The sequence below is a fragment of the Nothobranchius furzeri genome, chromosome 13, assembly GCF_043380555.1.
Source record: "Nothobranchius furzeri strain GRZ-AD chromosome 13, NfurGRZ-RIMD1, whole genome shotgun sequence".
Lineage (NCBI taxonomy): Eukaryota > Metazoa > Chordata > Actinopteri > Cyprinodontiformes > Nothobranchiidae > Nothobranchius > Nothobranchius furzeri.
This window is the reverse complement of record NC_091753.1, coordinates 21,166,172-21,187,872: the sequence shown is the minus strand read 5'-3', so window position 1 is coordinate 21,187,872 and position 21,701 is coordinate 21,166,172. Positions and strand designations below refer to the sequence as shown.

Genomic DNA, 21,701 nt, shown 5'->3' with positions numbered 1-21,701 from the left:
TTTGTAAACTGATGTGTTTCTTGAAAGCAGCATAAGGTCAGTCTGCAGTCACAGGTAGATTAACTGTTCTCAGAAGCATTCTGTTTGATTTATTAGATAGCAGAAACAAGACAAAGCAAAAAAGCATCAACTGCTCCCACTTCTGAAGCTTGTAGTGTTGGGAAAGTTTGTTTTACAAATGAACTAGTTCAAAGTTCAGTTCACACATATTATAACAAACTAGTCCAGCTCATGGTTTTTAATTACAATTGTTAAAAAGCAGCTGAAAACTCACCTGTTCAAGCTGACTTTTGAGTGATCTTCATCACCACCCCCTCCTTATTCTGCTCTTTCTACTTATTCCGCCCTCCCTGGGATCCACTGCTTTCCCTCTTTCCTATTCACTCCCTCTCTTTCTTTGCATTTTTAAATGACAATTGTCTATTTTTGAGACTGACTGAAAACAGTTGCCATAAAACATGTCCCCCTTGCCAGGTATGTTCACAGACCGGGGGGGGGGGGGGGGGGGGGTATGTGGTGTCAGGCACCTGACTGATGTTAGAAGAAGAGAGGTTAAAACTACAGCTTTGACAGGAGGTGAAGGGTTAAAGCACCACGCCAGTACAGGAAAGACAGGTTGCTTAACTTCTCAATCATCACTTTTACTTGAGATCTGAGGGAAGTTGGAGCTCTTTTGTGAGCAGCTGTTTTGTGAGATATGTGTGAATGTACAACCCATTCACTAGATCTGTGGAGTGTGTGTGCTTGTGGGGGAATAGGGGATAGGGGTGATTGAACTTATCAAAGCAAAAAAAAAAGCCATAATTGTTGCGGTTAAGTATCCGAACATGCTAATCAGATTTGTCTGTAAACTGGTTGAACTGAGACATGAGACTCTTCGTGCTCCCTAAACACATCTGGATGTGCACTGAGAATGAGTGCATTTCCTTTGTGCGTGAAAGGACACTTCAGATTGATGGAATGAAAACATAAATGAGGTTTGACTGTAGGCTTTCAAATACTCCACTAGAATTGAGAAACTGTTAGTTTTTTACTCTGGGAGATAAGAGACCAGAGTTTGTACTGGCCAGGACATGTCACACTTCACAAGAGGCTCAAGTGAAGATCTCTGAGGAAATAACTGTCAAAAAACAGACAAGAAAGAGGTTCAGCCCCAAGAATGTGGTGAGAACAAAGTGTTAGAGAAATTCACAATTCATTTAATACAAGCCCAAAAATCATTTGATGCTCTTAGCTTTGGTATTAGCAGCAAATCACGAACATCAATTAACTAACATATAGTTTTATTATATTGATGAATGAAATGAACGACTATTAACTACTATTATTGTTATTTATAAAGTCCAAGAAAAGACCTCTAAGTATGCCCTCAGTGACTCTTTAGGTTAATATCATAGAGGTGGTCCACACATACAAATACATTGTTGTCTGGCTTGATGACTCCCTCTTCGTCAAGCACCACATACACTGAAAAAAATATAAATACAAACAAAACACTTTTGTTTTCACTCCCATTTCTTATGAGCTGAACTCAAACTTCTGAAAACCGGGCCGGTGAAAACTCCGCTGGTGATTGATTCAGCCCCGGGGGGTGAAAATACTATGGCGCCTAAAGGGTTAATGAAGGTGACCAATGTCCCAACCTCCTGGTTGATAGAGAAGGCCATCCCACTCGAGAATACAGTTCATAATGATGGGTCAGTGGTCTATGGTTAGTAATAAACCTCAGCGAGGCACAATAACCCACATCAATCTTACCAAGAAACTGTGCTGAGGCATTCATATAAAGGTCTCCATAATCCAGAATGGACAAAAATGTTGCAGTAACTAGGTTTATTTATTTATTTATTTATTTATTTTGCCTCAAAAGATAAACTGTTTATTTGAAAAAAAAAAGAAACCCAGTCTGAGTTTGAGTTTCTTCACAAGACTATCTATGTGGGGCTTGAAGGAGAGGGAGCCGGAGCCAGACACCAAGGTATTTGTGTGTGTGGACCACCTCTATGATATTTATCTCGAGAGGGGTCAATGAGGGCATACTTAGAGGTCTTTTTTTAGAGTTTGAAAAACAACATTTGTTTAGCCTAGTCAGCACTGAGGACCAATTTTAACTGCAGAAGTGTTCACTTTTATTTTCTGTTCTCTTTAAATTGTCAATATACATGTTTGGTTACACATCCTGACATTCCTCCGTCCGTTTATTATGTTTAATGAATGTGTATGACTCTAATTTAAATGTGTTCTAAGAAATATATTTCCGGCTACATTTTCACTGGAAACAGGAAATATTAGAGTATTAATTTTACATCAGAGTGACTAAGATTTCAGCTGAGTAGGAGCATGGACTTCAGACAAAATGAAAGGTAAGACCATACAAGATTTTCAACCTTAATTACGACAGAGAGAGATCAGCCCCAAAAATAAATTAATTTAAAAAAGTCTAATTTGACCATACATGTTATTTTGTATTGTTGAGAAGTTTGGAATTGATTAAAGCATAGTTAAGATACTTAAAAGCAATAAAAGTAAAACATCAGATTCTATTTTGGGGTCAAAAATGTGTATTCAAATGTTATACTCCAGAAGTGCCTCACCAAGTCGCTGTCCAACCCAAACCCATCCTGAACACGAAGCAGGAACTGATTGCTTTTAAATGGCCCTGCAGGATGTTTCTGTCAGACACCAGCAGGCTTTTACTTAATGTCAATGGATGTTCTAAGCAAAAATAACTTCAGAGGTTTGAAGAAAATTTCAGATGTGTGATCTCAGATGTGACTTAACAAATGTAAAAATTGCTCTCACGGGGTTGGGTTTCATCATTTCAGTATTCAACTGAATTTTCAGGAACAACAAAAAGTAAAGGAACCCCAATCCTTCAAGACATTTCAAAACACTTTCTTTTTCCACAGGAATGTTAGCTATCAGAGAATTCCATGTATCATCAGACAGAAATCATATCCACGTGTAGATAGTTCCTGTTATTTATTTTTGTTTGGTTTCTTTTCTTCTTTCTTTATTTATTTTTTTGTCTTCACATTGCATGTATGATGCACATGTGTGCTGTGTTGTAAGTGTAATAAATAGCAAGTGGGAGGGTTCATTGGCAAGACTGCAAGTTAATTTGCATAGGGCTGCATGCCCAGCCCTGGAGCCATGCAGAGAGAGAGGGTTCAACTGTAATGGAAAAACACCTGGATTATATAAGGATCAAACCCCCTCTTCACTCTCGAGTGCTGCCTCCCAAAGGCTTATTTGCACAAAGAGGTATTTTCTTTTATCCCTCAAATATCTTGTTTAATTTCATGAAAGTGTATCAGTAATAATAATGTTTTTCTAGTCTTTCGGAGCTAGAGTGGGTTGTTTAAATGCCCACACATACATTTCTCATCAGTTTTAATAAAGGTTCTCTGGAATCTGCTTTGTTTACGAAATGGGTGAATAAGTCAAATGTTGGTCAAAGACATGGGAAGCATTTGTGAGAAAAGTTCCCCACTTCAGAAAATGTGTTTTATCACAATAAAAAGGAAAACTTAGATAAAAGTTAAACAGAAAATGAACATGAGAGGCCATGTAAATCATATGTTCTCACCGCTGCAGGAAGTGTGTTCTTGGTGTTTTGGAGCTCCAGACTCCTCTTCCTCCTGAGCAGCTCTTTCACAGGATCTCGGACTCGGACTCCTTGGTAAGGTCTAGACCTGCCCAGTTCTGATGGAGATGCTAAAAAAAAACAGACCCATCAAAAAGGAAGGGAGAAAGAAAAGAGAAGAAAAATAAAACCAATCTCCACGCACATATCCACGCATTATGGATGTTTTATATCTGCTTTTTACTGATATCCAATAAACCAATATAGTCTCACTGTCACGGTACGGTGTGGGTGGAGGCGGACCATGTGTGGTGGAGCTGGACCAGGAGGCAGAAATGCAGCTCAGGTAAAAATAAAACGGATTTAATGAGTACTGGCAGATAGGATACAGCAGGAGCAACGTAACAGGGTGGAGACACAACAATGATCCGACAGGGGACAAGTGCAGAACAGGGGGTATAAATACACAAGGATAATCAGGAACACATGGGTAGGATAACAAGGGGCAGGTGAGTACAATAAGCATCTAATTAGGGGTAGACGGGACCAAGAGTCAGAGGGGTCGGAGCAGATCCTGACACTAATTCTTATTTCTGATACCAACATTCACCAATACCAATTTATGCGGAGTCAGACTCACATAAATAATTAAGCAATACTAAAGCATTCTAAGTTACTAACATCAGATTGTACTTATCTTTGCAAAATATAACAACTTTAATTTTAGTTAGGCTATGTAAAAAGTAGTACATTTCTTTTGTCTCCAGCAACAGCTGAATCACAGGGTTTAAGCCTGACAAATGCCTTCCACAAAGGGCAAATATTTCCTTCTTCATAAGGTCTGCCAAACAAGCAATAATATCTCTAAAATGAGGGCATAGTCAAGATGATGGCAGAGTATGTTTCGGGGGCTCTGAGCATCATATTTCGTTCAAAAGTGTTTATGTAAATTTTGTGATGAAACTCAATACCTGGGCTTTCCAGTGGAACTGGCTCGTTTTATTGACTTTGAGAGTTTTAAGATATAGCAGCAAACTTCAAGGAAAGCAAAAATCCCCATGCTATGAGATAAATGAACCTACTTTTCTCAATCAAACCAGCAAAAGATGTGTTCCCCAACCCTGCTCCTCAGAGCCACTATCCTACATGTTTTCCATGTGTCTGCTTCAGCACACCTGACTTATGTATTTCCATTGCCTCTTCAGGAGGACATCAAGTGCTGCAGATGACTGCTAATCACTCATTTGTTTAAGTCAGGTGTGTGGCAGCAGGGAAGTACTGGTGTTTGAAAGGGCAGAATGGGAATCATGCGGGACAGTGTGCCCTGACGACTATCCAGTCCCATCCAACCATTGGCCAATAACCTGTCTCTCCACAGGAAGCTCATTTCAGGCATCATAACAACTAAGGTAAGTGGAAACTAGAACAATAATCAGCACAGCACAGAAGGTCATGGCCAGAGAAAACTGAGGAGCAAAACAACAACTGCTGATAGACCGAATAGTCGCCCAAGACTGCAAACCCTGACACGCCAACCTGTGTATGGCCTGGATAGAGTACAAGAAAGCTTATGACTCAATGTAGAACTCATGGATGATTCAAAGCTTGGAGATGTACAACATCAAGAGGAGTCTGGGACTGCAAACTCAATGGGGCTTGGGAAAACCACCCTTTAGGCCAATTGCCAGCCAATCACAGAAGGTTGCATCAAATTAAAGTCATCCATCCTAACTGCTTGCCTCAGACTTTCTGCCTCTCTGTCCTGTTTGCTCCGGTGAAAAGACACCCAAAACCACACCCCCCTTCACGTGGTCACACACGCACACAAGTTCGATGTGTGTGTATGTGTGTGCGTGTTCGTTTGGTTTTTCTGCAGTGTCTGTTTAAGAACACATTTGACTATTGCGGAATTTTATTTTGAAATGCTTTATTTTGTTAACTTTACCGGCCTGCCTCTTATGTCTACGTTTGACTTCCTGCCAGAATTCACGTGATTCACCCGCGGCTCGCGTAAAAAATAGAGCCAACGCTGAAATGACCGCTGCACGGCGCGGGCTGGAGCGCCGGCGCGAGGCGATTCGTGGCGCTTCGGCGGCCCATGTGGTCTATAGAATAGCTTAACAAGGGCGCCGAATGAAGGCGGTCCCATTTTCGCGGTGCTTCCGCGGCCAGTGTGTCCCCGGCGTGATGCCCCCCTGGTTCAAGTACCTACAAACCCAGCCTTGATTTGAACATTAACTCACATATCGGACTTGGACCCTGCCAAACCAACCACATACCTGTCATTATCAGCAGAGAGCGACCAATCAATCGTAAATCTAGCAAACCCAACTTCAATAACCTTAAACAGCAACCAAACACCTCAAGTTCAATAAATCACACAGCCACTCTACCTCCAGCATCTGTCAATATGACTCTTTTTAATGTTCGCTGTCTGTAATGTACTGCAGCCGCTTTTAGCATTCTTCAGATTTTATGTGTCACTGTTTACAGGCCTCCTAAATAGAGTGCACCTTTTATTCAAGAGTTTTTATCAGTTTTACCCAACTCCTTTGATGGGATTATTTTAGCTGGAGATTTTAATCTGCACATGTATAACCTTTTAGACCCTTTAGCCACAGATTTTTTTAAACTTCTTGAATTACCATATTTTCCAGACTATAAGCCGCTACTTTTTCCCACGCTTTGAACCATGCAGCTTATAATGAGGTGCAGCTTTAGTCAACCAGAAAGGATGGATGCTGGAAAGTCTAATGAAGGAATGGTTAAAGGAGTGCTACGGAAATCGCACAGGAGGGTTTTTTTCACAGTAAAACAGCAATGCTTGTTTTCCCAGCTTCACCCTGGGATGATGAAAGTAACACAGACATCGACACAGAAAAGGTATGTGACAAAGCTCTTGTGAGGCTGTTCAACTCCGACACTGAAGAAGATAACTTCAGTGGTTTCAGTGCGCAGGAGGACGATGAATAAACTAATCAATAACTTTTCTGTTTTGTTTGATGCTGATCAGTTCAGTTACATTCAGTTAAACTACGTTTTCAATTCAATAGATATCTGCAGCTTTTAGCTTGGTGCGGCTTATATTGAGGTGCGCTCTATAGTCCGGAAATTACGGTATATGGATTTTACCCAACATGTCACGCAGCCAACTCACGACAGAGGACACACCCTGGACCTGGTCATCACGTATGTGTCCACTGGTGTGTCCTCTGTTGTCGACTTGGCAGTATCCAATCACTATTGCGTATTTTTTAACATCACCAGCATTATCCAGTGGGGGCCCTCTGTGAGAACTGTAAAGAAGCGTCATCTAAGCCCTGACATGGCTGCTGGTTTTCTTGAAGCTTTTAACAATATCCCTCCAACTAACGTCTCCGCCCCTGGTGATGCCATTATCAATGATTTTAACAGAAGACTTGAGTCAGCTCTTAACTTGCTTGCTCCACTCAAAACCAAAAACTTACAGTCAAATCATACATCACCTTGGAGAAATGAAACCCAAAAAAACTAAAGAGAAACTGCAGAGTGGCGGAGAGGAGATGAAGGAAAAACAAATTAACAATAAACCATCAGATATATTCAGAACTACTTAAATCATACAAAAATGCCGTAAGAAATTCAAGAAACGCATACTTTGCCAAAATTCTCTCAGACAATAAAAGTAACCCTAAAATTATTTTCTCCAAAATTAATAATATTCTCAACTCCAACTTAAATTCAACTCATAAAACCCCCTAAAACCCCCTCTGTGAGGAGTTTGCAGCCCACTTTAGAGGGAAGGTAGACACCATCAGATGCAACATTTTACCCTCCCAACGTAACGTGGTTTTAGACACATCTGAGAGTGTGTGTCTACCTGAGGAAACACTGGACAGTTTTGTTCTGGTTGAAGCTGAGAGTCTTGATAAAGTTTTCTCCTCAGTGAGGCCCACCACATGTGTCGTGGACCCACTGTTTTTTTTTAAACAATTTTATGATTCTTTTAGAGATGAGGTTTTAACTATGATGAATTGCTCCCTTCAGACGGGGGGTCTTTCCTGCCGCTTTTAAATGGGCGGTGGTGAGGCCCCTGCTGAAGAAAAGCAATTTAGATTTTAATGACTGAAACAATTATCGACCGGTATCCAACTTACCATTTTTAAGGAAAATTTTAGAAAAGCTTGTTTTAATTCGACTTAATGATTTTATCAACACCCATAATGTCTTTGAAAATTTTCAGTCTGGTTTTAGGGTGAACCACAGCACCGAGACGGCCCTTCTGAAGATTTTAAATGATTTTAGTGTAAATTATGATGCCCGGAGGGTGACTGTGTTGGTTCTACTGGATCTAAGTGCTGCCTTTGATACAGTAGACCACACTATTCTTTTAACTCGTTTGAAATGGATCGGCCTCTCGTGCTGTTCACCAATGGTTCACTTTCTACCTCACAGACAGGACTTTTATGGTGAGTCTGGACACCTGTTCCTCTAGGGCTCATGGGATTACATGTGGTGTGCCCCAGGGTTCAATTTTAGGCCCAGTGCTTTTTAACCTTTATATGCTCCCTCTTGGCAGTGTCATCAGGAGACAAGGGGTGAATTTCCACAGTTACGCTGATGATACACAGCTGTGCATCTCTGTGTCCCCTGATGACACACAGTCAATGGATGCACTGTTTAACTGCATTTTAGACATCAAATCCTGGATGGCAGAAAACTTTCTCCAGCTCAGCCAGGACAAAACTGAAGCTTTAGTTATCGGTCCTGAGGCCCAGAGAGAGAAGCTTTTACCAAAATTCCAATCACTGTCTTTTAATCCATCTTCACAAGTGAAGAACCTGAGTGTCACGTTTTACTCTTAGCCTAATTTTATCCATCATATTAAAATATCACCAAAATAGGTTTTTATCATCTAAAGAACATCGCCAGAGTCCGCCCCATTCTCTTTCGAGCCAATACGGAGATGCGGATGCATGTTTTTATCACCAGTAGCATAGACTACTGCAATGCCCTGCTTTCTGGTCTTCCTAAAAAGAGGATTTCAGGTCTACAACTATTACAAAACTCAGTAGTGCCTGTCCTGATGAAGACCAGGTGGCGGGAGCACATCACTCCAGTTTTAGAACGACTGCATTGACTCCCCGTATGTTTAAGTATCGATTTTAAAATACTTTTAACGGTTTTTAAGTGTCTTAATGGTCTTGGGCCTTCTCATCTTTCAGAACTGCTTTTACCGTATAAACCCACGCTGTCTCTGCGCTCCTCTGGCAGCCGTGTCCTTGTCATCCCTAAAGTCAGGACTCATATTCACGGCGAGGCGTCCTTCCAGTACTACGGTCCTCGCTTCTGGAACAAGCTGCCAGGGGACCTCAGGGCCGCAGAGAACGTTCATGTTTTTAGAAACAGGCTCAAAACCCTTCTTTTTAGCTTAGCTTTTAACTGACTACAATCACTTTTTGAATAAATTAGTAAATTAATTAGGTTATCTAGTTGTAACGTCACGAAATGAACCGATTTTAAAGATCCCACAGGTCATATGCAGCCAGAGCAAATAACCCTGGCTACTACATGTTCTGCTGTATCTTCCCTTGTCAGGAGTCTGTGAGTCTGCACAACTCAGCATTTTAATCAGATGACTTCATCACAGACAGGACTTTTAGGGTGGGTCTGGACACCTGTTCAAATACGACCTTTCTGTGCCAAAGGTCGTATTTGCCCGGCTGGGTCAAAGCTGGGCCATGCAGCACCTTCACCCACAGATTAAGACCTAAGCCGCCAGCAAGTCTGAAGGACTCCACAACATCCAACACCTGCATCTCCAGAAGAAGGACTTCACACACAGCCTAGTCATAATAAAACGGAGTCTTAAGCTTTCTTTGTGTATTAATGTTAAATAATCATTTGATCACTTTGCTCATTATAAATGTATTTTAATCAAATGAATGATTATTATGCTTTGGGTAATCATAATGAACTATAATGAATCAGTATACTTAATTAAATAATGTTTTTGAAGATGTTTAGCAATGACCTTCACACCTGCTCATACAGGTCCGTATCCACAGTAACTTCAAAACACATTTGCTCTGACGCACAAGTTTGCTTTGGGAAGAGAAGAGGTTTCGGTAAGGAGTCAGTAAGTTTGGATGAGAGCAGGAGTGCGGAACGAACGCCACGGGGAAAGGAGCCCGGCAGGCTCCTTTTCTCCCACCACGCTATTTCTGTCAAGCCAGACAGAATAGCTGAATGCAACCCGCTAACGCAGACTCGTCCCAGAGTCTTTTGATTTCTGAGTTCATTTAAACATGAGAAAGCGCATCTGCGGAAACGCTTCAGCAACGTGTACCGAGGTCAACTCTGGACTGGACCGTCGCACACCTTCGTCTTCTCTGTCAGCCAAGGTGTGACCTGGATAAACATCCTCCTTCGAGGTCCGGATCTAAAAGAGGGTCCTAAGTGTGGTGAGGCAGAACACGACCAGATAGCGTTCTGATGCTGTTTTTCTAATCAGAACTAAAGTTTAATTGCAAAACATCATTTTTCACTCAGTTCACCTTCCCTCTCCCTGAAGCAATCTCAGACACCTGCATGCACGCATTCATAATTCCATCATCCTCAATCTTAGCACATTCAACACAAGGTCTATTTGAGCAAGCTTAAAATATCAACTGTGAAAGATTGTCCAAAAAGGTTGCCAATGTTGATTGTTTTTCCTATGATTGTCATTTCAAATCGTTAGTTTAAATTGAAGAATTAAATCTCTTAAAATTTAAACTTGTCTTTTCATTGAAGTGAAACACAGACAAACGGATATGATCGTCAGTTTATCGATGAAAACAACCTTTGAGTCTTCTTATCTCTATAACATTTGGTTATTAATTTGTTAAAATTAATATTCCAGATTATTATGTAGAATGGTTCATCTTTCATAAAAGAGCCAAGAACCATTACGCTACATATATATATATATATATATATATATATATATATATATATATATATATATATATATATATATATATAATTGGTTGAAATATGACATGGTGGCTGGTGGAGTTGGGTTCCGACTTTCGGTATGGTCTCCCTCCCCTCAGCGGCAGCTCGGCGCATCTCTGACCGCAGCGGTCCCTGTCTGCTGCGTGGGCTGTCCGCTTGTGGAGCTCTCGGAAGACCTCTGTGTTCCACCCAGCGGTCAGCCCGGCGTATCTCTGACTCAGCAGTTCCGATGTTGAGCTCAGTTAACGCCGGTTGTAGCTAGGTAGCTAACTACGTTAGCTTAGCTCCCACCTCCGCATTACCTTTGGGTTAGCTTGTAGCTACATCGCTTCAGTTCGACAGGTTTTGTCATTTGTTTCCAGCCTTACAGCCCCACCCTCAGCTCCACCTCTTTTCCCTTTTATGGAAATGTCTGGGCTTGACGGAACCTGTGACACGGTCAAAATGGCGGTGGTGGTCACCTCCCATTTTGGCACAAAAACTTATAATTGGAGCATATGGTAACAAATTGTCGATGGGCACAGCAAGGCTGGCACTGTGGAAAATGGCAAGTCAAGCAGCTGCTTCTGAGCCCAGAAGATGATATTATCCTTCTCAGAAGAGGATCGATCATACAAATCTAAAACCAGAGTGATTTTAGGTGAAGCCCAGAACAGATGGACACAAATAAAAAATGGCATGTATCGTCATCAAACCTGTTATCCCGACGACTAGAAACATTGTTCTATTGTTGCAACTACAACCTCCACAGACTAGATGATGCTTTGGTGTTCATGTTCCATGTTCAACCTTTAAGCAAATCTACACTATCAAGCTATAAAATTCTAAGAGTGTTAAATTAAATGTCAATTTTCCGTAAATTTCGAAATCTGGCAGAAACAAAGCAGCAAAACTTTTTAACACTTTAATTTATATACACATGATGCATAATGTACTGGTTCTGTCTTGTTGTGTGAACATAAACACACACATTCTTATCTAGCATTCATTGTAAAGACCGTCATTGACTTCCATTCATTTTAGTGACTGGATTGTACTTAACCCCAACCCTAACTCTAATCATAACCGGTATATTCCTAACCCTAATCTGAACTAAAACTAAATTCACACCATATCTCTACAACTAATGAGTAGAGCTCTGTAACAAATGAGGACCAGCAAAATGTGTTCACTTTGCAACAAAGTTCCTCAGTTCGCAGGTCAAAGCTTGCCATCGGTCTTCACTTTGATGTATAGACAAGTACACACACACACACACACACACACACACACACACACACACACTTACATTCTGTTCAGTTGACGGACTTTACTCACTCCCACCCAGAAAAGACTGTGGGCTGCTAGCTAGCTAACCTTAAGAGTAGTGGTGCACCGATATGAAATTCTAGGGCCGATACCGAAATCCGATATTGATATCACTGTTATGACTGATAATCGATATTTGCCGATACCGATATGCTGACAATAATTCTTCAAAACTCAGCTATTTTGTATAAAATGAAAATTATTAAAGCTGAATTTGCATTATTATGTACACACACATTTATGTTTCTGAGATGATTTCATTCACTGTTCACATGACTAAACAATTACACACCACCCCCTCACCCTCTGAAACAGGCAAACAAATGGAGACAAGATGTAAAAAATATTGGTTGTTAATATCGGCCCGGTTTTATTTATCGAACCGATACCGATATGTTAAAAAATGACTAACATCGGCTGATACCGATATTGATGCCAACATATTGCCCATCCCTACATAAGAGGCTGGAAAACCCTTTCCTGGTCTGACGAGTCTGAATTTCAGCTGTAACATTCAGATGGTCGGGCCAGAATTTGGTGTCACCTGCAGAAAGCATTAACCCATTCTGCCTTGTATCAACGTTTCAGGCTGCTGTCGCTGCTGCTGATGTAATGATGAGGGGATGGGGGTGTTCTTGTCCCACTTTGGAGCCCATATGTCATTTTAACATCTGACGTGGCCTGGTTCAGTTTTGGTAGCGTTGGTCCACCCCCATGAGGCCAGGTTTAGTCCTACTGTTTCAGTGAGACTGCTGTGTGCTCCTCACAGCAGTCTGTTCTTGCACTGCTGCAGCTGGAGCAGCGGTTCGGGAAACCGCTGCTGGCTTATTCTACCCACCAATCAGAGGCTCCCTCTATAGGTAGGCGTGAACTTCAGCTGGCCAATCAGTTAGTAGTGAGTGCAATGGGTCGGCTTCACACGAAACTGACCACCGGAGAGCAGGTCCAAAAAAGAAAAAAGAAAAAAAAGCCAAGCACGAAAATGCAGAGATTACCCAGACGTGAACACATTTAATGTACCAGGCTAGGCTGGGCCGACCTAGATGTGAAAGCTCTATTAGTACCACCTGAGCCTGGTTTAAACACTGCAAGTCAGCCCATATGAATTCAGTTGTTCAGCTTGTGGAACTGGCGTGGAGCAAAATAATGCAAGTCATGCATAACATGACACAAAGTACACGCGTAGCTCCCAGCTTTACTTGTTTTGTTTCGTGTAACGTCCAACTACGCTATGTATGCTGTAGGACTAATCAGGATTAGAGCCTCAAGTTGTGCTTCCAGTAACAAACACAAATCTGTCTTTTGATCAAAAGAACTGATAAAAATGAGAATTTAAAGTATCTGAATGACACTTGAGCTGTTATTATGTTATGAGTTGGTGATGTGTTGTACTTGCATTAGACTGAACTGTAATTCAGCCAACAGGAACAAATAGCTTTTTCACTCAGACACACAGTTGGATCCACACCAAATGAAAGTGTCAAACTCTTTGTTTTCGAAATGCCAGAACATGTTTTATTGTTATTAATTATCACTATCTCCAAACACCATCGCCAGTAAACCATATCAAACTAAAGTAATCGGCTCCATTATTGTTTGTGGTTGCCTTCCATCTAGATGAGTCAATTCCACACTTCACCAAAGAATCTAAGTAATGTGTTATTGGGCTAGGTGTAGGTCTGACTAACGTGTGGTCATTGTAAAGTGTTTGGGGGTAAAGCATCTTCCAAGCAGCATTTGTCCCAGTGCTCAGAAGAGCTCTACTGACACAAAGCTCAAAGGTTTCTTACAAAAAGAGATTGACAAGGATTTTTTTCTGAAAAGCTAAAAATGTGTAAAACTACCTAAATAGCATGTCCTGACGAACAGCGTGTGAAAAGGTAACAGCTCTTGATGGTGAGGCGTTTCAACTGCTGATGGAGGCGTTTGTCTCTCTGTCATTTTTCTGTTTGACCTTTAACCAGAGACTAGATTTCCATCACTCTGCACTCCCCAGTCAGTCCCGTACCTGCTGAGCCTCCGCTGCTGTTCACACATCACTCCCAGTGACATGGACACCTGGACTGTCCTCTACCTGACCCGCAGCATGTTCTTTGTGAACTCCCATAGGCAGCTGGCACTTTCACCCTCCAAGGGCGAGGTTTTTCTACCTTCACACAAACACAACATGATGACACTGTACCATGTTAAGACAAGTACTCAACAGGCACCATTTTGTATTCGCTCCACCTCTCTAGTAACTGTAGCTGTCAGGCTTGCTGTTCGTGGAAACAAATGGATATTTTTTTTATTGCAGAATTATGCAGGTGTAGGATTTCCCTCTCACTTGAGGTCCCTAAAATGGCAGGATCTTTAGACGGGTTTGACTTTCTGGGGAAATTTTTTCATGCTGAAGTTTATTGGTTTTCTCCGATTTCCTTGACCTGAAGCAGTTTTTATTCCAAACCCAAAGGAGGACATGTAGGTGCTGCTGGTGTGTGGTTAGTTTACATTTATACCTACTTTAATAATAAAATGACAGCAAACATGACAATCTTATGTAATAAGTAAATAAGAAATATAAACTATTTTGACATTTAGTGCTTTTAGTTTTTTTAAATAGATAGTTTTTTAGAACAGTTTCCTTTGTTAAGCCACTCAACACACACCTTTGAACTCTTAAGATATTTTTAAAAAGACGTCTAACATTACATAATTAGCGATTAGGTCTGGAATGGTTTTCAGATGCATATCTGAGAGTTTTGGCATCAGCAGAGTTCTAGTTTGCTTGGTTGCATCTGTAAGAAGCTGAAACTCAAAATATTAGAATAAGGTGCAAAAGTGAATTTATTTCAGTAATTCAGTTTTAATACAGTTTAAGTCCATGCAAAAGCAGATATTTCAGCTTTTTTGTTATAGATGTGATGATTATGGCTAACGGCTGATAAAAAGCTCACATTCAAAATCTCATACAATTTGAATAGAACAGGGGTCTCTGACCTTTTGGAGACTGTGAGCCACTTTTACACAATGATAGAAGAAGATACTGCCATTTGATTTATTCACATTGAGACTTCGATGTGTGAATGTGCTTACGATGCTAAAAATGCTATGCTAACTAAATTAACATCATCGTATTCTCTGTACTTCAGTATGTCAATATTGCAAAAAAAGTTAAAGGAAAAATTATTTACCAGTCAATCTACCGCCTAGTTCTCACCTATTGTCATGAGCTTTGGGTAATGACCAAAAGATCAAGATCATGGATACAAGCGGCCGGAATGAGTTTTCTCCACAGGGTGGCTGGGCTCAGCCTGGTTTATGCTTGAAGCATTTACTTTCCGCTTGGAGATGCGGCTCGCGAATGGAACGTGCTTCACAACTCGCAGCGTTTATGGTTCATGCGGCTTGTCTCTGCGGTGAGCCAATATTCTCCCAAACTGTAGGGGGCATCATGGAGCTCTATGGCATGCATCCAACACTACACCATAGTAGAAGTAGAAATTACTGTTGTTTACAACATGGCATTCCAGCATTTTTAACAGTGTCCTCGTCTTTTCCGACAGTGCGAGCTATTTCTCTCCAAGAATTATTAACAACACATTGATCACAGTGATCTCTGAGAGCTGAATCATACAAATGTCTCTATTTACGAACCTCTGCCATACTAGTTCTTGCCAGTCCGCCATGTTTTTCCGCTTCCGATCATTCGCGTGGTTAGAAAATTTCCTAGGTGCGCGGTGCGGAAATTTTGGGCCGTGCGGAGATGCGGTGGAGGGGCGTGGTTGTTAACAATGCAATTTCGCTGCGCGGAGCCGTGCGGACCTCGCGGACGCATCAAGCATAAACCAACCTTTAGGAATAGGGTGAGGAGCTCAGACATTCGGGAGAGACTCGGTGTAGAGCCGCTTCTCCTCCATATCGAGAGGAGTCAGTTGTGGTGGTTTGTGCATCTTGCTAGGATGCATCCTGGGCGCCTCCCCAGGGAGGTGTTTCAGGCATGTCCTGCCAGCAGGAGGCCCCCTGGTCGACCCAGGACATGGAGAAAGTACATCTCCGAACTGGCCCAGGAAAGCCTTGGGGTCCTACCGCAGGAGCTGGTGGAGGTGGCCGGGGAGACGACGGTCTGGAACTATCTGGTTGGGATGCTGCCCCCATGACCGAGACCCAGATAGGCGGAAGAAGACGAGACGTAAAAGGAAAAAGTGACAATCTTGTTTTGAAACTCAAGCTAAACAAAACAGATTTTGTCTTATAACTACTCTGATTATTTCAGAAAATGAATAACAAATCTGCTTCATGTGAATGATTTGACATTTTTTAGAATGGATCAGTAACAACTTTTTAAGCACATATGAACAGCTAAGCTGTTCCTGTTCAGTGCCTGGCTCTGTGCCCCGCCTTAAGCAATTTTGTCATAAATGAACAAATTCTTCAAAAAACTCTAGAATACAACTTAAAGAACACTTAATGTTCTTTAAATTATATGTAATACAAAACCTTTCAAGTTATTGTTGCAACAGATAATTGGTCTGACTGAATACATCGTGAAATCAAGAAAGGTGAAGATATTTGAATAAAAACAAGCTAAATGTGATGAAAACACAAAATTATGAATAGTTTGAACTGAAATAAAACTGTTAAAACAGAAATAATGTTTCTTCCTGCTTTCCTGAATCATTGAATCATTTCTATGGGTCTTTGCTTCTAAACCTGCAGGTAAATGGTGCTTTGCTGCAGTTTTTGTTGACAATAGTAAAATAATGTTGGAGGTTTGTCCTTCCTCTCTGCCTCTGGATCAGCTGATTCATGGATCTGATGAATGATCTGCGTCTCCCTCTCTCAGCGTGCAAGTGAGAGATAGAGAGAGAGAGAGAGAGAGAGAGAGAGAGAGAGAGAGAGAGAGAGAGAGAGAGAGAGAGAGAGAGAGAGAGAGACTATTCACAATGGTGTTTTATTACTAACTGGGACAATCTGGATGGACTAAATTTGTAAAAACTAAATCTCAGGAGACATCTCAAGTTTGGAAGCCATTGTTCATCATGTGTTCAGAAACGAAGACATTGAATCTGCGTTAACGAACTGTTAGGACTTTACTGTCACCCAGAATATTTTACTCAGGATGTTTTTCTGCTCAACATCAGACTCTCTAAACCCAAACCAGGTCTGTCACTGACATTACCCCGTCTTCTTTAAAAGCACGTCTTCATCCACTCGCAGCTGCAGCCGCTGCGTTCAGGCGAGCGTTTTCTAAGTGTGTCAGGAGTTACTGGTAGCTCACAAGCAACATGTTGGAGACCCTTGTTCTAGACTCAAAGTGTCACACTTTAATCAGCAAAGGAATTCAAAACACCAACAAAGGGTTTTTGATTCTTTAAAGGGGCAATGTGTAAAAACATTTGATTCTTTAGCGCCATGCCGTTCAGAGAAGGTATTGCAGTGACCTTCATCCACGCGCAGCAAAAAGGCAATGAGTTCCAGCTAACACACATCTGGTCCATTTTTCACAGTTTGCCAATCTCTATAGCCTAACCCACAGAAAGCATGAAACTCAAACACTTAAGCCCATTTTTAATTATGACTAATGTTAACCTACTAGTCTACTGAACTGGATCAGGAGCTCTGCCAATAAATGATGAATGAGAGATTTCAGGTGAGTGGGGGTAACTCAGCCGAGACTGGTGTACAGCTAATGGCGGCTGTCGAGAGTTGGGTGTGATGAGGTCCTGACAGGTTTGGTGTGTCTTTTGATTTCTTTGTTTGTTTTTCAAACTAACCGAGTACAGCAATGGTGCAGAGTTCTCAAAACTGGTCCAGGGGGCTTGTATCCAGCATGTTTTCATTTTTCCTCTGTTCCAACACACTTGATTCAGCAGCTGAATCACCTGATCAGCAGCTCATCACGCTCTGCAGATGCCTGCTGATCACATACTCAATAAAATATGGTGTGTTGAAGCAAGGAAATAACTAAAGCATGATGAATAGTTGTCCTCCAGGACCAGGACTGAGAATGCCTGGTGTATCAATTTTCTTCTTGGTTTGGCACAGTGCATGCTTCCAGGGCATACTGCTGCCCTCTGATGTTTCTTTCAGGTTAAATCATGTCAAAGCGCAAATGTGAAACGCGGAGCATTATGTCTTCTATGTCCCTAATCAGCCACCATATTGCAAGATGGTGCATGACTATAGAACGTCAACCACAGTTTATGTGTATAGTAATGTAAAGTTTCCAGCTAAGAGGAGTACTTCGAATAGTGGTTGGCGCAAAGTATTAGTAAAAAGGGGCAACTCTGTGAACAGAACACACAGAATTTTAATAAGTAAAAATATTGCAGACTGTGCCTTTAAATATTCTCTCAGTCCGAGTTGAATTATTGAAATAAATTACTGGTGGAGCCCACATAGAACTGGAAACTCTGGTTTTATACTGAGACTATGATCTCAACACACAGCAGCAGAGTCTTGCCAGTGCAGAGCCCGTGGCATGCTTTGTTGGGTGTAGTTGGCTCATGTAACTTTCTGCATCTCAAATACTAGAAAATGTGAAGAATGAAGAGTCATATGGCTGACAGCTCTCTGGATTTTATAAAGATTTATACAGCACAAACTTGGGCAGTATCATATTTACTCTGTACATGTATACCACATGAAAACCTTCTATTTAGCTCATAGTTTCTGCTACTGCTTACCCTGACACAATAAAACATCTGGTTTCTATCCAAACCTCAAACTATGCTTTGGCATATTCAGAAAGGGTGTTTGAGCCAGCAGAACAGTAGTCTGGTCACATAAAGGAACGTCACTAAATTATTTTAGTCCTTCAGTTGCCATGAAAATCCAGAAGCTTATCTCAGGGATGACAAAATGCAGGAAAAATGTCAATTCGATAAGCAGCAAGAGTCTGGCAGTATTATGAATATCTTCACATAAACCAGAAAGAATGTGGGGAGAGCAACAGGATTTTCTGATGTTGGAAGCTTTTGTTATTCTGAGTGTAAATAAAAAATCTTGATCTGGTGTTGCAACAGATCCATTTGGTGGCTGAAGCCAGCAGAAACTAACGTCTTGTAAAAATTCCTGGCAAGGCATTAAAGGAGTGTGCAGCTAATTAAGGCGTGGTGCTTATCATGAGGAATGATTAACAGCAATAAAGTTGAGCAAAAGAATAATAGAAGACGTGTTTTAAAATTGCACAATATAATCTCCTAATATTTGCATTTTTCAGTATTATTTTAGTTATTGTTTTAGGAAAATTAGTTTCTAGGAAACCTCAGAGAAAAACATCCAAATGAATGTGGCGCTAGATGCTTTAAAGCTCGTCTCTCCTTGTTGTAGATAAATACACTTGTGCACACACACTGGTTAATACACGTCATGCCAAGTGCAAGGGGAGACAATCAACACAAAAGAGGAAGCTGTACAGATGCGTGGTGTTTTACTGTGGTGAGGGGCTGCCCTGCTGCCGTTTTGCATAATCAAGATTACAGCCTAATTGCAACATGCTGCAAGCTTTCAGATGACTCCCTTCCTCTTTCCAACAGAGCAACAGCTTCAGCAGCGGTCTCGACTCAGTTCAACAACAGGAAAAGCTTTCATTCAGTGTTGCTGAAGTCACAATCACAAGCATTGTCCTATCACTGTGTGTGTGTGTGTGTGTGCGTGTGTGCGTGCGTGCGTGCGTGCGTGCGTGCGTGCGTGTGTGTGTGTGTGTGTGTGTGTGTGTGTGTGTGTGTGTGTGTGTACGTGTGTGTGTTTTCATGTGTGTACGTGTGTGTGCGTGCGTGCGTGTGTGTGTGTGCGTGAGAGAGAGAGAGAGAGAGAGAGAGAGAGAGAGAGAGAGACCTTGGATGGCGTCAGACCAATTTCCACAAGATGCAAAATTGCTAGATGAGCGTGTTCTGACCACTGAGAACTGTCTATAAGTCGACCAAAACAAGAGTCTAGCTGCTACGATCCCATCTGACGTGACCTCTGACCTCTCAGAATAGTTTGACAAACTGAACAACTATGGCTCTAAACAAAGGCTTATAAGATTACATTGTAGTTTAAGGCATGCAGAATATATGTAAAATAGATCAACTGTGAGAATAAATGCAAACAAATTGAAGCCAAAGTGAAAACATTATGTTCTACATTTTTTAAGAAGGTAACATTAAAGCTATCCGTTAAACAAAATGCACCATATGTGAGAAAATCTTCATAAAACTATACATTGCACCATATCGGACAACTCGACCGCAAGATCTGACTCACCTTCAACAGTTTTTTTTATCTTACCTTTCATTAGTTAACTTTAGCAAAAATGTAAGTATTATATTTTAGTAATAAATGCAAAACGGTGCAGATGTGAAACATTGGGGTTTTAAAGCAGCAACAGTTTGTTCTACTTACATTTCTCCCAGTGCATACTGCTTATCAGACCAAAATATCAAACAGCTCAACTGAAGAAAATCAAAGTGGCGGGAGGACTGCCGAGCTTTATAATAGCCTCAAGCTAGCATCCCCCAGGGACACTGCAGCTTTCCTAACCACAGCTCTCCTTCATGCATTGAGTTTCAGTGTTGATGCCGTTTGAGCCGACTAAACTATGAAGAGATGTGTAAAGGTCAATTTAACGACGGTGGCAAAAATGCATTCAGATGTTGGTTGATTAATGCAGCTTTCATGCTGATGTTTTTATACTTCAAACTTCCTGTCGTGTCTTGAAACAAGGATGGCAGAATTTTATTTTATGTTTTAATGGTGTCAATAAACAACATTTGAAATGTCTGTGATATAATCCACCTACTAAAGGGCAGGTTTCTGTACCTGAGGACTGGTGTGACTGTTTATATTACAGATGAACTCCATCTGTAACACCTAACATCTAGTTTTAGGGTTAGTTTAACCCTAACCCCAGAGGGCTGCTGGTTCAGTCCCAGCCACATTCACCCCTTCTCGCCCAAGATGCACCGAGGACGTACTATCCTGTTTGTTTATCTGAGTGGCGCACTGGCCCGGAGCCAAACGACGATCCCGACCAGCGCGCCTCCAGCGATGTTAATCCGGTCCAGGGAAAGCGTCGGAGGAAAAGAGGTAAACGAGCAGGAATCCAGGCAAGAATAAGACTACTCTTACAGCGTGGTTTATCTAGTAAACATCACCATTGCATTTTCTTTAACTTGTCAGTTTCTGCGTCCCCACCTCCTGCTCTTCGTATGGTTAGTTCTCGTTTTCTTAATGAAAGCACAGCTAGAAATTTTTCTGCTGCTTTTGATCCACCCTGTTCTGATAATGACCCAGATTCCTTAACTTCTCAGTTTAACTGTCACGCAGTCTCCCTCACAACCATCGACCTCCTCAAGGGAGGAACCGCAGAGCCGCTCAGACCATCCGAACTCCATTACCCAGCGTCCCCAGCGCCAGTCTTCCGGTTCACGTCACCCGCCAAGTCTACTTAAGGAAGAGCCGCACAACGCCGACTCAGTCATCGTTCTCACCGAACCGAACTCAGAGTCCAGACCAGATCGTCTCAGATCACTCAGCCTATGCAAACCAGATCAGCCAGATCTAAGAGACCTGACAACTCTTAGAAGTCAGCCCCGGGAGCCGCCGTGCTCAGCTGTTTTCTTCACACCGCTGCGCACCTGGCTCCTAGATTAATGAGCGTGCTCACTCCACCTGGCGTCAGTTCACTCCGCGCTTGGGTTAAGAAGCCACGCCACATCTCCAACTCTCGCTCAGCTCGAGTCAGCCACTACATTAACGAGCACTGCCTCTCCATTCTGGACAACAACCGTCTTGTCAGAACCAGATCAGTTCCTGCAGTGAAACCTACTCCCTGGTTTAATGACAGCCTTCGCAGCCTGAA

At 41.7% G+C, this 21,701-nt stretch overlaps 1 protein-coding gene across 2 annotated transcripts in view; it reads right to left on the bottom strand.

Annotated features, from left to right (window-relative positions):
- LOC107380764 (POU class 2 homeobox associating factor 1) overlaps positions 1-20,362 on the bottom strand; it is a 33,589-nt gene extending 13,227 nt beyond the window's left edge. Inside the window, exons 1-2 of one of the 2 annotated variants that reach the window (XM_015952096.3) lie at positions 20,243-20,362; positions 3,590-3,717 (exon numbers count right to left, since the gene is read on the bottom strand). In XM_015952096.3, the coding sequence (XP_015807582.3) occupies positions 3,590-3,717; positions 20,243-20,258 (144 nt within the window). In that variant the 5' untranslated portion in view covers positions 20,259-20,362. Of the gene's footprint in view, positions 1-3,589; positions 3,718-3,859; positions 8,285-20,242 lie in introns of those variants that run through there. The other variant, XM_070543389.1, reaches the window with a different exon arrangement.
- Positions 20,363-21,701: the final 1,339 nt, after the last annotated feature.